The sequence below is a fragment of the Scleropages formosus genome, chromosome 12 (genome assembly GCF_900964775.1).
Source record: "Scleropages formosus chromosome 12, fSclFor1.1, whole genome shotgun sequence".
NCBI classification, from domain to species: domain Eukaryota; kingdom Metazoa; phylum Chordata; class Actinopteri; order Osteoglossiformes; family Osteoglossidae; genus Scleropages; species Scleropages formosus.
Genome location: NC_041817.1, coordinates 18,261,292 through 18,277,764, shown reverse-complemented (window position 1 = coordinate 18,277,764; position 16,473 = coordinate 18,261,292). Strand labels below are relative to the sequence as shown.

Below are 16,473 nucleotides of genomic sequence, written 5' to 3'. Positions count from 1 at the left end.
TCTTTGGTCAGAGTCTAATGAATCAAATAGGCTTTGTTCACTTTTTAATCTAATCCCACAGAACTTCATCTGGTCATCTTGCAGTGAGGAAACCTATTCAACCCACAGCTAAACGTACACTTAAACAGCTGCAAGAACGTTTTCCCTCTGGAATGTAGCTGTGTAAGCAAGTACACACCACCCAAATTTAGATCTTTGTGTCTGAATTATGGGTTCACTTCTGGTCAGATAATCTCAGTGTCGAGTAACAGGACTTAATGCCTTTCCTGTGTCCCACTACATTTTTCTTAGCCTACACGTTGCAGTTACTTCAGGCAGGAAAAATAAAAGCGGTTGCTGATTTTTATCATAAACTGAAAAATGTCCTCAGCCCAAACTGAGGTTTGGCCGAAGGTCACGGTTAAGTACAAGTTTTGGGGTGTTTTTTCTTCCACGAGGGGGAGCATTTGCAGCAATGTAAATATGTGTGCCTGTAAACAGTTTCCAAGAAGCTCAGGAAGGTCAGACGTGGGCAAAATGTGGTGTAGTGGATAGCGCTGCTGCTTCTGGGATTGCAGGTTTGAATCTCACCTCCTGCTGTAGTAAACTTGACCAAGGTACTTGCCCTAAAATTTCCCTGTGCTGTATAAATGGTTAAGTCATTGAAAGTATCTTTTGAGGAAATTGCCAGAAAAATGGATAAATGTGAATTTCCAATGTACCAAACAGCAAGGCTGGTCACCATTTCTATCGCTCTTTTTCATTAGTACCAAAGTGGTGTAGCACTCGACAGAAACGCCATCTCCTTCGGTGCTATATAAAGCAACATTTATTAGCAAATACAGTAGTGGTTACCAACATGTTTTGGTCTCAAGGTCACTTTCCACAAACACCTTGGATCCCTGAGCTAATAGATCACTCCTAACCTTCCGTGAAGCATTTTAGGAGAACACAGGACTGTGACGCACTGGCCGTTGGTTTCAATTAGAGCCAGTCGCAACACATCAGCCGAACTGTATGGCGCTTAACTGGTGAGACTGAACCCTCACTGAGCATAACATCAGAAGAGGAAAACAAGTAATGTTATAGGCAGCCTGTTTACTGCGATGGAAACCACCAAAATGTGAAACCCACAGCGCATATGTGTTGTGCAAAAACTCCTTACTATTTAGTAACGAATGACGCCAATGTCTGTTGTCATTACTTCACATGATAATAACATTATGGAAGTATTATAATAGTTATAAGTAGTATAAGTAGTTATATTTCAAACATTCATTCATCATCAATGGCTGCTTGATGCCATTTCCTTCTGCATACTCAGTCACTCGCACATATACACACTACAGACAATTTTGAGCCATCACTCCAGCTGAAACACATGTGTTTGGACTGCAAGAGAAAATCAGAGTAACCAGAATAAACACATGTAAACATCCCAGGAGTGTGAGGCAGTTACTGGAGCAGTTAAGACTGGGTGCCTTCCTAAGAAGTACAACAGCAAAATATTTAGACATTTCAGTGTCTTTAGATACTATATTACTTGCTGACTGACAAAATTAAAAGTTTTGTTATTATTATTATTATTATTATTATTATTATTATTATTATTATTATTATTATTATTAATAATAATAAGAAGAAGAAGATGAAGAAGAAGAAAGGTTCCTAATAGCTGTGATAGAATGGTAGCAGCCAAATGGTTTATATAGGTTAAGGTAATGTCAAATGAGGGAGCCCATTGGAACTTGTAGTGACAGAAGGTTACAAACATGGGAGCAGCTTTTCAGCAGCTCGAGCCGGCTGATTTTTCACCTTGGACGTATTCAACAGTCCAACAAAGGGACCTCAATTTCCTAAGTTCAGTACCCTTGAAATTGGAATTGGAATGTTACGAGCGTGTCACAGAGTCGTACGGCCCAGTTGTTTGTTGCCAATTTATTTATTTTCTACTGGCACACAAGCAATAAACACGACCTCACAGAGCCAATCAGTAGTTACTGATTGCGTGCCGTTCTTCTGGGAAGTCAGAGTGCACATTCAAGCTCCTTGGTGGGAGGAGCATTCTGACATTTTTTATGTCACGGGCATGAGGAGTCCACTTTTCCACCTACGCGCTGTTAGAAACCGCTTGTCCCAAGCAGGGTTGTGGCAAACTGGAGCCTAACCCAACAACACAGGGCATAAGGCTGGAGGGGACGCACCCAGGACAAGACGCCAGTCCGTCACGAGGCACCCCGAGCAAGACTTGAACCCCAGACCCACTGGGCAACAGGCAGAGGCCAAACCTGCTGCACCCCCGCTTTGCCGCTGCACCCCCGCTTCGCCACACCTCCTTTTTTTTTTAAACAAAAGGCTTATACAGCGAATCACTCGCTGGCAAGACAAATCAAGGTATTAATGTTGCTGCAGTCATCCGTACTTACAGTTGAAGAAAATCTGCGGTCCTCCAGATACTTCCTGATCCCATTTCAAATTCCCCCATCAGAGAAAATAGATGGCTGGTTTCATTTAATACTGCATAAATAAGTTTCCTGAACAAATTAGAATAGCAGTAGGAGTCTCATGCACACGCTCTGTGTCATTTCTCAATGTAACGAACACTCTTTTAAAGGCAGCTACTGCAAGTCAGCAGGGTCATTGATAAGACGCAATACCAAAATGAATCTCCATATTTAATGTTAAGAAATGAAATGTACACCGTGATGTGGATCCGAAGGCATACTGCTTCTCTCCTAATTCGGTGTTTCCTCTATGCTGTGTCCGATCTCACGCCAACTGAACAATTGCAATTAGGCGTCAGAGTTCCTTGTGGAGATGATTGTTCAGGGATGAAACACACCCTTAGCCACGTCTTAATGCTGGGGTGAAATGCAGCATGTTTTCCGACAGATTTGTTTTTGCCTCTTTGCGCGGAGGATTTTCACACGCGCCGCATCTTCGCCAGGAGGAATGTGATCGCTAGCCGCAATCAAATCAAAACATGTTTTGTCAGTGTGGGGCTCCATGTTGATGAATAAGAATGATGAGAAGCTGCATCTGCAATTAAAGGCCCGATTTCCACAAAACTGGAAAGACTGTTTATAAAAATAAACTGGAAATTTGATTTCGGTTTGCATCTGCTGGAAGCAGAAGTGCATTTGTTACCATTCAGAAAAAACTACACTTTCACTCCAGAATGGATTAGAAAGATGATCAACTATCTGTTGTAACCCTACTTACTCGAACAAGCCTTGTACGGAGTAAAAATAAAGTACAAGACCAAAATTAGTTTATTTGAATATAGACACCAGCTTGTGATTTTGCACCTTCTAATGGTTGAATATGGCTGTTTGTTCACCTGCAGATGCTTTACAAGATCTGCTGAAGATTTTCCAGTATTAAAAGTACTGTTAAGAGATTGTTTTAGGTTGTGGTCACTCTGAGTAATGTATGAACTTTTTCGTTGTTTTCCCATTTCGCATTTGCCGACTCGGCTTGGCTCCTTCCTTTGCCCAGCATCTGTAGCCGGCTTCTCCGTGTGATTGCAGGTTTTTCAAGGATGTGGGCAGCCCAAGCCCTCAGGAATGGTTCGCTCGGCCCGGGGCATCTCGGACGTGTTCAACGCCCGCTTCCGGCCATACAGTCCAGAGGAGCAGCCCACCACAGCAGCCGGATCTAGCCTGGATAGACTGGTATGTTTCTCCTGGGGGCACCCAGGGCAAACTGTCTGGGAATCCACAGCCACATCTTACAGGTCTCCCAGTTGTCTCCCTTGCTGATCTCACTGATCACACCTTGTCATCCATAGTTGTTGGGTATCCAGGGCTTGCTGTGTGATTTGCTCTAGACATACTGTCCCAATGATTAGTTTGTGTCAACCAGATGTTTGGCCAGCAAAGAAAAACAGAGAAGTTTTTTACCTTTTCTTGCCTTTGTGATACTATTGTCACAGCTTTTCAATTGCATCATGAAAGTAATGATGAAAAACTTTTAAAGGATCTGGGAAAAATGATTCATTTACTTTGCTTGGTCCCTTAATTTGGTGTAATGCATTTTAATTCTTATTCAGTGAACAAATCATGCTTGGTGGTAGGACAAAAAATATTCTCAGCACTTTTGTCTTACTCATATCGAAATATAAGGGAAAGTTTGCACAACTTTAATTGTATGCAACTGATATGACAGGTTACACGTGAACATGCACTGCGTTGTCATTTTTCATGTATTCCCATTTTAAAACCATTTCAATTAAAATGAAAGGATATGAGAGATCGACTGCTCCAGGGGATGACTCACAGTGAGTGATATAATGAGCGCAGGTTTCTCTCAATATTGTTATCTAAACAGTTTTGAGTTCAGTGAAATCATTAGCAGATCTAGGCACATCTCGTGGTACTCATTCTGTAGTTAGCTCATCTGCGTCTGCATCAAATTACCACTGGCTAAGGCGGAAAGGTCACCCAGCCTCCAGGTGACAGGTGATATTCTTCAAAGATCAGCCACTTGCAAGAAAACACTTACAATATGGAGACACCAACAGGATTTGTCAACTGGGGTACTCCAAATGAATATACTTTAAAATGTACAACTTCCCTTTAACACTCCTCAGAACAGGTGACTTAAATCCTGGTTTGTCACCAGAAAACACTGAATAACAGTATCTAAAATAAGGCCAAACAAGGTTTATATTTTTAAATTGGCTGTAATGACATGGGTCCATTAAAATGCAATGCAGTTTCTATTGAACCCTAGACAAACCCTATATACTGTTATAACTGCCATTATTTAAATGTTTTTTTTCTTGCTGCTTTTCCCCAATTAAAACAAAATGGAAGGTGTATTGAAAAGAAGACTCAAATTACAACAAAATTAGCTTTGCCTTGAAGCGTTATCAAAAAGTGAGACTTCACCTCTTTAAATTTTTATTTCAATTCTCCGTCTTCAGTCAGTCCTCGCTCATGACCGCTAAGCATTTTTAGCAAATTTTAAATTACTGCAGCAGGTATAACCCTGGCTTTTCATGGAGCCGGTGTAATATTAACCTCTCTTGTCTCTGCCTAAAACAAATAGCACTAATTCAGAGCCTGTGGGATTCATAACAGGAGAGATGTGCTTACTTACTCTTGCAGTCAGGGGATTGTGGGCTGACGATTGGATATTCGAGCGGCACAATTTATCAAATGCAGTAGTCAGTATTGGTTTCCTGTCTAATGCATATACATTACATTCCTCTCCAGGTATGTCTTTTTCCCCCCTCTCTCGCTTTCCTCGCTCTCTCCTCCTGTCTTTCTGCTATATCTTCTGTTTCAATTAAGCCCCTTTCCTCTCTGTTTTCATGCACCCCTCCCCTCAGAGGACTGTCTGGAGGACAATGCAACAGAACGTAAGCCCTGCCGTGCTGTCTCTGCGCCGCTCTGTGCCATTTGTCTTGTGCCGCACCCTCACCCTGGTGTACCGCAGCCATCCCGTACAGAGTGTATGGCCAATTGTTCAGATGCATCATGGGGCATTTGAAAGCTGTTTGCCTGCTGCCATATTTAAAGGTGTAACACAGGTGTGTAACAATGTAAACGTAGTAAAATAAACAGAGTGGCACTAGAAACCCTAGTCAGTTTCCATATCTTGTTGTATAATGCACGAAACAAAGAGTGACACAAGTGAAAATTAGCTGAATGACAGAAAGAGCTGACCCTGAAATGAATCCATCAATATTGTATGTCTTCCTGTACATGTGGTCTGCTGTGGGTTATCGCTATAACAAGAAATTAGATGAGTCATTTGGAGATCTAATTATAATTGTCATCAGTGAAACAGTAATCACATGCCCCAGCCCTGCAATCCAGGCTGATGCTATTATCATGTGGTTTGCTGGGCACAGGATGTACTTCTGGGTTGAAGGAGGTGATGAGGTCAAGTAACAGGTACTGCAGGCTGTGTGACTTACTTTTGACAATGGAGCCATATTTGGGACAATAACACTGCACATATAAGATTTTAAAACATTTGACATAGTATCAGCAACAAAACTGTCAAATGACTTTACTTGACTACTTATTATCAAGTCATCCTATTATTTGTACGATTGAGACAACTTTTGAGGGTACGTTGTACAGTATAATTTCTTTTCCTCTGACACGAGATAATTACAATAACTACTGTTGAACACAATGCTATCCAGCAACGTCTCATCCACCAGCATTTATGGAACTGACTTTAGGGCCGCCTTCCTCAGCAACCACACGGAAGGCCGACACCTTCTCTCCCAAAAGCAAAATGACAATGCTCCCGCTGGGGGACATCTACTTTTTGTCACACATAAATGACTCTGTTTTGGAAATCACCCTCTTGGAAATTTTCCGTGTCGTATTTCCGGAACTATCCTTCCGAGATCCGTTATTAACGCGTGGAGGCAGAGACTGGTTCAGTTTGTCAACATGTCAACAACGGTTACTTTTGTGCCATGTCCCAGCAGGGGTGTTAACAACAGTGAGCAAAGTCTGCGTTTTATAACAGTGTCATGAATTTTTTCATCCAACCAAAAATCACATTTCTCGACTTAGAACTTTTTCTTCTCAGTTTATTGCAGGTTCAGAAGTATGTACTTGGCACTGGATGGGACGCAGCATTTAAAAATGCCATCGCATGAAAAGCACAGCACTGATTCTTAACATCTATCTGTTGGACTGAAGGCAATACCTACTGTGTGTCTTTCCTCCCTCTGACTCATTTTCATCACGGTGTACATGACAGGAGTTTGAAATGTACTGCATTTCTTTGGGAATCACAACAGAGGCCAGGGACAGGCAGGAGGATGGTATCTGAAGGCTTCTGAGAGCACCAGACTGCTGACACAGAGATACATCTCATTTGTTGTTTTGGCGTTCCGTCGCTTTAGTGTTTACTCCTTGGTGCGTTTGCTTCTCGGTGGCAAACAGCAGGCTGCATCAAACGTGAGCCGGTGCTTGACGTTAAAGCACAGAGTGTGGTACAAAGCTGAGCTTTGAAGTGTGTCAGCGAATAGCTTCCATCTGAGACATGGGTCTTGTTTCTGTGTTCCATGTGACAGAGGGAATCTGTGATGAGCACATATTTTGCCCAACATATATATATTGAAACCACAAAGGGAGCAAGTGACACACCGCTTAAGAAACAAGACAGAAGGTTATGAGTTTGAATCGAGACAGGAATGTTCTTTTTTAGCCTTTTGCATTGCCTGAATTGCTGCCTTGGATGCATTTTTATAGTGCAAATTTACTAAATATTGTGTTTTGAGGTTGAGTGTCATCTGTGTAAATTTAAAAAATAGTGTTCTGTGTTCTTGTTTTCTGCAGACACATTTTCATATCCTCCTTGATCGATGATGCCACATTGTGGATTTAACTTAATGCTGAAAATGGCCCAGCAAAGTTGTATTTCTTACACTGGTGTCTAAAATTTAGTTTTGCTGTCAGCATACAAAATGCAGAGGACAGATATATACAATAGTCCTTAAATAAAATTATGCCTTGTGAGCTTTGCATTTTATTCTAGGAAGAGAAAGAAACATTAGTCCTCTACAGAGAAGCCCACAAAGTCGAGCATTTATAACATCCAGATGTCTCTGAAATTTTTTTAAAAATATCATTTTCACAAATGCTATTGCTATGTGTCTCACGGAGCCTTTTGGCTGCCATGAGGACTGTGTGAAATACACTGGTTGACAATGATGCGAACCTACTGTCTAAAATTGGTCTGGAGCAGGAAGTGCACCAGACCAAAGAATATCCTGTTGGGACTGCTTGTAGGAAAGCACTGAGTTATTGCACAAGAAGCATACCTTTTGAATTCTTCTTCAGAAGTCCAAAAACAGGAACAATGTCTCCTTGAGAAGCTGTTTTGTCCATCTGAAACTTTCAGAAACTGTTTAAAGACCTTCCAAGTCTAATTAATGAAATGTGGCGCAAAGAGCAGGACCTAAAATGTTGGAACCGATAACTCGCATCTTTCCAACAGAGTTGTTGGCTACAGCACAAATGTGTTGCAGTTGTTTTGTAGAGGGATTGTTTAGTCTGGGGCGGGCGTGGTGGCATGGCAGGCTTGGCCGGTGCCCCACTGTGTGGCGGGTCTGGGGTTCGCGCCCTGCTCGGGGTGCCTTGCGACGGACTGGTATCCCGTCAAGGGTGTGTTCCATCACCCTTTGGCCTTGCACCCTGTGTTGCCAGGTAGGCTCCAGTTCGTCACGACCCTGCTCGGGACAAGCGGTTGTTGACATTGGGTGGTTGTTCAGTCTGGTCTCCAGAAAAATTCAATTTATACACAAAGGCTAAAAAGCCTGCCCTGCTCAACTATGAGCTCATATCATCAGAGCTGTGATGGACAGACGGTCCCAGGTGATACGGTGTAAACTTTCCTGCCAAATACACTTCTGTGGCCCTAGTGTGTAGAAAGTCATTGTAGCATGCGGTGCGTGACATGTTTAGAGGAGTGACCGGGAAACAAAAACATAGAGGAAGCATAAAACTAAAGCACTGGGCAGAATCTGTTTCCACACCAGGTCGGAGCTCCATACTGCGAATGCTCCAGTCCTCCGACTGTCTCTTTAAATAGTGTCAACACACCTGATCCTCATCTGCGTGGTACGACCGATAATCCCAGAGGTGAACGTGGCTGCGCTCCTGCATTCCACAATCATGTTCTCCGGATTTTGTAAGTGATTTACCATCACTGCTGGCCAGCCTCAAACATCCATGACGCAGGCCAGCTCACACCCGAATCTTCAAACTTGGTCACGAGTACACAAGTAATCCCCTTAAACACAATGAAATGTTTTTTTTAGGAGGGATGGAACTGATTTGAGATATGAATCACCACAAGGCAGTTGGCGTTCAGCTCAGGGGATAGGGGAGATTTATTGCCTCCTTAATCCGGATGCGCCAAATCCAAATGCTGCTGAGACTCCACCCACCTTCCAATGCCAGGCACGATGAGGATCCATATTTGGCTTACGACACACCTGCTTCATTTACTCAGTCCCTTCACAGCTTGTTGTCTCTGTCATAAATATACATAATCTGTTTACACATCTCCTTATCGGTGCCCGGAGTTCCTGTGAGGCTGCGTGTCTTTTAGGCCCGCGTCTCTCCACTCGCCTTTCTGCTGTTTTGTACATAATCTGCTCAATTATTCATGCCGATCCGTGCAGCCCAACGTTAGCACAGCTTAGCATCCCTTCGGTGAAGGTTTTCATGGCACGGCTGTGCTAAACGAGGGGGAAGAGGACCTATTTGATCAAGGTTGGCTCCCGTCAGCACGACTGCCAGCAAGGGGGCTTGAAAAGGGTCATCCCACCTCCTGTCATATAGCTTGTCATCTTAATTTCCTGACTGTACACTGCTTCCACCCCTCCCCACTTGACAGATTGCTTTGAACGCAGCAGGGGGGAAAAGACATCCCTTACAGAACGATGAATGGGTAGGGGGGACTGGTATGTTACAGTTATGCTATGCAGGTTCTTGTTGCATGTGTTTCACTCCAGCAGTCCTTGCGAATTCCCTTTTTTACAGTAGAAACTACTGTAATCTTACTTTTCATATGAGCAGAAAGCATAAGGCAGCAAGTAATAGCAAGTAAAGAGATTAGTTTGTGGCCTGAAGGTTGGTGGTCCAGGTCTCGGGGGGGTCCCAGAGGATGAACCCTTCAGCAAAGTACTGTTAAGTTGCTATTGTGAAAGTACAGTATTTGCCCCCTTTCCAATTTTTTTTTTGCTGTTTTCTTTACATTGTATATAATCGAATATTTTTTCACTTCTTGCAGTATATGAATGGAGCCATGAAAGACAAAAAAATTACACTTTCTTTGCTTTTATACCATTTCTTTATTGTGGAAGATAATGAAATGTGCAAACATAGGTTTGAACAAAATGAATGGCCCATCACAATCTGTAACTGCTTGCACCACCTTTAGCTGCAATGACTGCAACTAAAGCTTCCTGTAGCTGTTGAGTAGGTTCTGACATCACATTGTGGGAATTTTGGCCCGCTTCTTCACGAATAAATGCTTCAGCTCAGCAACATTTGCAGGTTTTTAAGCATGAAGAGACCTTTTTAATGTCAGCATTTCAACTGGATACTGTATTCAAACTACTACATGGAAATGGATAGTCTATATTACTACCACTACCAGAAGTGACAAAAAAAATCTCACCAAATTTAAAGTCAAAAAGCTGCAAAAATGAAGAAAACTAGAAAAAGGGCAAATTGTTTTTTCTCGGCATAAATTCTTATACATTGTTAGAGATGCTTTGGATAATCGGCATCAGCTGAGCAACAGTTTAATAGTAAAAAAAATCTTGCACATGCACTTATAATATGAATGTGATCTTGAGGAAACACAAGCCCCCTTTGTCAATTAAGCAAGATTTTTGACAGTATTTTAAGTTTCGAGGGATGGCTGGATATATATAATTACACTATATGTTACTGTGCAGTTGTAAAGACTCCATCTAACTTTTGGCAGCTTTTGAGAAGTTACCAACCAGCTTTCCAAGCCGAATTCTTTAAGTACCATCAAAGTGGCAGCATCTCCTGATTTTCTTCACTTGGTGTGCTGATGCCCGTTACTACATCAGCTTAATTAGTCCCTGGAAGCAAGAATGAGCTGCGCATCCCGCTGATTACATCTGTGAAGCCGCACGACCAACTTCTGCGAGGATTCTTACAAACACCAAAATTTGCTGTGTGGTACACGCGAGGTTTCATCTCATCAGTGCGTATCGACCCTTGTCCTGTTGTAAAGATCAACGTGTCTTATTAAAATTTCTTCAATGTTTCTTTCCCTGAAAATGACAGTACTTTGCTGTCAGTGGATGTGTTTGTGGAGTGCAGTCCATCCTGCTCTGTCAAAGGGACACATGCTCTTCCATTACCCCATACTGAGTGTCAGATGTCCTCAGGCTTTTCACACATCAGTAAATGGTCATGCACGGCTAGAGAGCCATCACATTTCATAATGGCAGATTGCAATTGCACACAGTTCTATTTTTCAAAATTTTTTCCCTTTTTTTACCCTATTTTTGCCAGCTGCCATTTTTTGTCACTGATGCAGAGAAATATACTATTTATCATGCCCTTTAACTTCTATCAGCATGTGACGCAGCATGTGATTCAGTGAGTGTGCATTATCTTTATTATTTGAAAGATTTTCAGACTTCAATCAGTCCAAAAAACACTTCTTTTTCTGCTGTTAAATAGTTCATTGCAGTTGGTTGTCTCATGTCACCTCTGTTCTGTTTATACATAACGGTTGTTTTGAGGCTACCATTTAGCCTCCATTATCTACAATTCGTGGTCAGACACCGGGTGTTTCTGTGCTAGACGCAGTGAAAAAGGGATGTGGTTGGCAACAACATGGGCTGGTAGAAAGCATTCCACGTCTCCATTTCCAAACCCGCGAACCCATATGGCTCCCTCAAAAAAAAAAGAGTCATTACAGGCTTCTGGAACATTACATTGACTTGTTTAAGTTCAGCTTAATGGAATCATGAATTCAGATATCCCCTCTCACAGATGTGTTTTTCAATAGCCTGAATTCCTTAATTACAGAGTGGCCTAGTGGGGAGTAAAACACAAGTTAGTCATCTGGATTTCCTGTTTATTTAAATTCCACTAAATTAAGTCATATCATTAGATAGATTCAACTTAACAGCCGTTGTGGAATTACTGGAGTCATTTAAAATGCTCCAAGATCTCTAAATTACAGCAATATCCATCTTTACAAGTGATATTCTGCTATTTACCCTTCGGAATAGTTCTTTCTTTCATGAAGTTTATGTATGTGAAAATACACTCATTTTCCATAACACCTTTCTTTATATTATATTTAGCTGATGTTTTTCTCCAAAGCAATTACAATGTTACCATTATTTACCTATGTATACAGCTGGGTAAGTTTACAGGAGCAATTTAAGGGTAAGCACCTTGCTCAAGGGTACTATAGCCAGAGGGGGGGAATCAAACCTGCAACTTCCAGGTCCAAACACAGTAACTCTAACCACTACACTACTAGCTGTCTTGACTTAGTCAGGCTTGTGGCAGTCAAAAGCCCTTCCTGGAATCATTGGGTACAAGCCTGGGGGGGTACACACTGGAAGAGATGTCAGGCAACTGCAATGTAAAAATATATTTCCAGATAAATTTATGAGCTTAAGCAAATAAGGATTGTTTCATCTTTACGTTTTAAGTACTGAGGCGTGGAGGGGGGGGGGGGTATTTTTGTTTTTGTTGTTATGATTTCGGATATATTGAAGCCACAGACATTCTGCAAGTGTAAATACTAAACGTGTTGCTGCAAAGGCATGTGCAGGGAGCTCAATAGCAGCTATCAGTTTAATTTGCTGCAAAGAAATTGAAATCCCATGACAAAATTGAGCTTTCATGCTAGTAATTTCCGCTGCATTTTAATGGAAGGAATATCAGGTCATTAGTTTTTATGGATAGCTATTTCCATATCAATAACAATTGTCATATTCAAAGATATCAAAATTTCCCTGTCCCTATCCTCAGAATCTTTGATTTCTTAACATGGATGCTTGGAACACAGCATTTTACAGCAATTTAGCAGATAAATCAGGACAGTACGCAATTGTTTACTCTCACCAACAAAAGACACACCGAGCCTTTGCTATGGCACAAAAAACTTCCTCGGTACCTCAGGTTAAAATTGTCAAAAACATTACAAAATCATCATTCTGATCCTTCCAAATTGTGGAGGAATAAAAGGTTCAGGTCCATCTGTGCTGAAAATTTAGAAAAATGGACACTTGGATATTAGCTTTAAGGGTAAGCATTTTTCTGTTGGCATAGCTATGTCTCACCAAACTAATAACAGATTAAAACGGACGCCCACCCAACCGTTCCCACTGCCCAAAAGCTCATTAATAACGCCAGTCCCGTTATTCAAAATGCCTTGACAAATCCATTTAGCATATTTGAACTCTGCTGTTCCCGCCATCAGTGGGGATGCGGACGAGTCGAGCAGCGCATCCTAATGCCTCTTGCCATTTCCCTGGGCTCGTCATTATCATGGCCGCATAAGCCCCCCTGCGTCCCAGAGCATAACAGCTATAGGGGAACTAGGGCCTCTTACCATTCCACCCATGCATCACTGAAGCGAATCCCTTCATTAATCCCTGTCAACAAACTGCACGGTGTTCTTTTATTTCACCCCCACACACACTCGTCCCACCCCAGCGCACTTTGCAGATCGACCTAGCTTTTTCCCTCGACCTCTGGACTCCGTCGCGGAGAAGGCACAATCCAATCATCCCTGCCTCAAAGGTGCCATAATCTTGTGTTTTAACTTCCAGTCTTTTAATCCAGTTAGCATCTAACCTCAGCGCAGACTTTTTTTTACGCTCAACTCCCGTTTCCAGCATTTTCCAGCCCTCTTTAACAGTGCCCCTTTGGGGTTGCGGCGAGGTGGTGTTGTGTACTCCAACTGGTGTGATAGGTTTTGATTTTACAGGTGTCTCCGCCTGACCGTTCTGCTATGATGTGTTGCCCATTAGAAGGCGAGACTCCTCATTGACATGGTCAATATCAGGGCGCCACTGACAGATCTATAGGAAGCCGCTGCGTGATCTTATTACCTGGACTTTTTTCTGACATCTCACAGGTTCTGATGATTAGTTTTTGATGCTTGGCGCCCAGTAATGGAAAACTTGAATCTGGGGGCAGTCAGATTTATCCTTGTGTCAGCACATTAATATTATTTAACACCCTAGGCCTTTCAGAGCCTACAAGTAGAGACCAGTAAGGGCAATCTTGTCTTGAGAAGGAGGTGCAAAATGACCTTTTGCTCAGCTAGCACTGAATAACCATTCGGTGACCATGACAGCCATATTGCTGTCCCATATGGTCTTGAGACCTTGGTGTGATGCCCGTCTTTTATTCGCTGAAGTTGCAAAGAACTGATCCTGACCCTGAACCGCATTTTCAGAACTCTGGCTCCCATCTGCTTAGCCTACTCCCAAACACATGCACAAAACAGCTAAGCAAAAAATGAAATGCTTTATTAAAAATAACGTACAGTGAAATAAAGGAGATGGAGTTTGAGCCTTGCTTATATGAACTACAATATGCCAACCACACTTATTTTTAGTGTTGAACTTAACGTTCTGTAACCCAGGACCCAGGGTATTGCAGACTGAGAATATAGTAAATCCTCCCTTTTGTCTCTCCTGATTTCCTCAGTATATTATAAATAAAACCAGTCATATTACATTCTTCCCATATTTCAGAGGACAGTAGAGGAGAAATAAAAAGTTTTTAATTACTCACTGAGAGAGTATGGCCCCAAAGCAATCTTCTCAAGCATGTCATATCTCTACGGGTATTTAATTTTAAAACATTTTTATAATAAAGTTTCATCTTTAGCTTTGGAGAATAGTTGTAATAAAGAATGGGGCATCTCTTTTAATACTATGACGCATCTGTGAAACTGAATGAATCAACTCTTTATACCTCAGCTTGTAGGTTTGCTTTATATTAGATGGCAATTTTGCTCCATGTAAAACCAGGGTGAAATAAAATATGATGATGCATTCTAAATAGTCTGCTTCTTTCCTGGTGCTTTAAAATGAAACTTTACTCATGTTAATGGTTCCTTGTAAAATGATCTTTTTTCCTCATCAATTTCTGCACAGTCTGTAAAATAATTCCATTTGTGCTTAAGCTTTCATTGAAGGAACACTTCTGTCATTAGGGAGGCAGTACACATGCTGTAAATACTTTAGCGAGGTGCTCTTACCCCACTGTGACCCAGGCCTAGCCATGTTCCACTGACCATCATACCATGATGGAATTTGGCAGGGTGCCCCTGTGCTCCAGAGGTAAGGAGCATAGAGCCCCCATTACAATCCTCATGGAGCAACCTCTTGGGCCCCTAGCCCCGGGCAAATCACAGCTACAAATTTAATACGTTTTCATCAATATTCCTCACAGCTGCCGGGAAGCATGTCTCTTCACTGCACAGTCACCCAGAAATTAAACTGTCAATCCGACACGGTGGAATTAAAGAGGGCCGTTCCGAATTCATCAAGCAGCGTTTTGTTACACCATCTGAGTTTTAGAGGTTTTTTTTCCCTTCTTTTCTTCATTCAGTGGCGGGTGATGGATGACAGCATTGATTGACCCCACCAAGTCCTTCTCACTGAATTTTCCGCAAACTCCAGTTTCTTTGAGATAATCTTTTTACCCTGTAATTTTTCTAACTAGCATGGTTGTAATTAATGAAACACGGTGGCGTTAAGCCCGCCTACCAGTCGCTAAACCCGTCAAACATGATTGCAACTTCTATGTACCTGGCTGAAAAGCCGCTACCACCAATTATGCATTGACGAGCAACAGTAAGATGAAGGCAGTAAATTCCCACAAAGGAGAACTCAAATGCAAACTCTCGACAACATAGTTAGGGAAACCAGCAGGGGAAAATAGCCTTAGGAATGTCATGGCTTTCTCTGTGTGTGGCAAACAATGAAAAGAGGTAAAAAATTAACTTTGACTAAAAACAAAGCCAGTGTGAGCCTGTAACAGAAAAAGGACCTCTTTTCACGAGGGGCCAAGAACCGAGCAGTGATGAGGAAGTGGAGTTTCTCAGTATGCGTGTGGATAATCTGAAAATAAAACTGGTTTACACCGGTGACACTAGAACTGGCACACATGACATGGTATTTCAGAAGAGCAAAAAATAACTCTGGAGTGAAACTTTTCTCGAGACGCAGGTGTCATGGACATTCTGGTGGGCCGCAGAATATTAAACAGAGTCACATTTTGTGAGAAGACAGCGTGAAAAACCAGGAGCTGTATTAACAAATTTCAAATTAAAATACTAAATCAGCACAGCCTTTTAAAACTCAGAATAACAGCACAATTGTGCTTTTTGTAGTCATGCAATATTACAGATGCGTTTACAGTGAAAAGATATTGGCTTTAAATGTGTTTCCATACAGTAAATTACTGAAGCCCGCTACATTAATTTCACTGTCAAAGGCCTGCATTAATTCCCTAAAAAAGCACAAAATTTCCCTAAAATCCTCTGTAGTAGAGATGGAAAAGGTGATGAATGTCAGAAACGTACTATGAGCTTTGTTTCTGATTCTGAAGGATTCTTTCTATGCATTGTTTTTCAAAAGTCATTGCTTTTCAAAGTGAAATAACCAAGTCATAGCAACCGATGTTGTGATGATAATGACCTTGATGAATTGGTGTGCCTGGTGGTAAGTTAATGCAACTGTCGTCTCGTTACTGCCATCCAAGTGGGTGTAATCAGACACTGATGGGAGGCGAGGCATTGCCCCCCCCTCAAGAGAATGAAACAATTAATGGCTAATTTCACATCCCCGGGAACAGGCCGATTTGAGCTATCAGAGGTTTTGTGATAATCTCCCATGCCTATGCGCAATATGGAAATGGGTGCATAAATGCACAATCAGCCAAAACAATGGGCTGCGTGACATATTTCCATTTAATCATCTGA

General features: G+C 41.9%; 1 protein-coding gene across 1 annotated transcript in view; it reads left to right on the top strand.

Moving 5' to 3' along the window:
• LOC108928527 (glypican-6-like) overlaps positions 1-16,473 on the top strand; it is a 179,170-nt gene that overhangs the window by 145,649 nt on the left and 17,048 nt on the right. Inside the window, exon 7 of the mRNA XM_029256581.1 lies at positions 3,510-3,653. Coding sequence (XP_029112414.1) covers positions 3,510-3,653 — 144 coding nt within the window. The remainder of the gene's footprint in view (positions 1-3,509; positions 3,654-16,473) is intronic.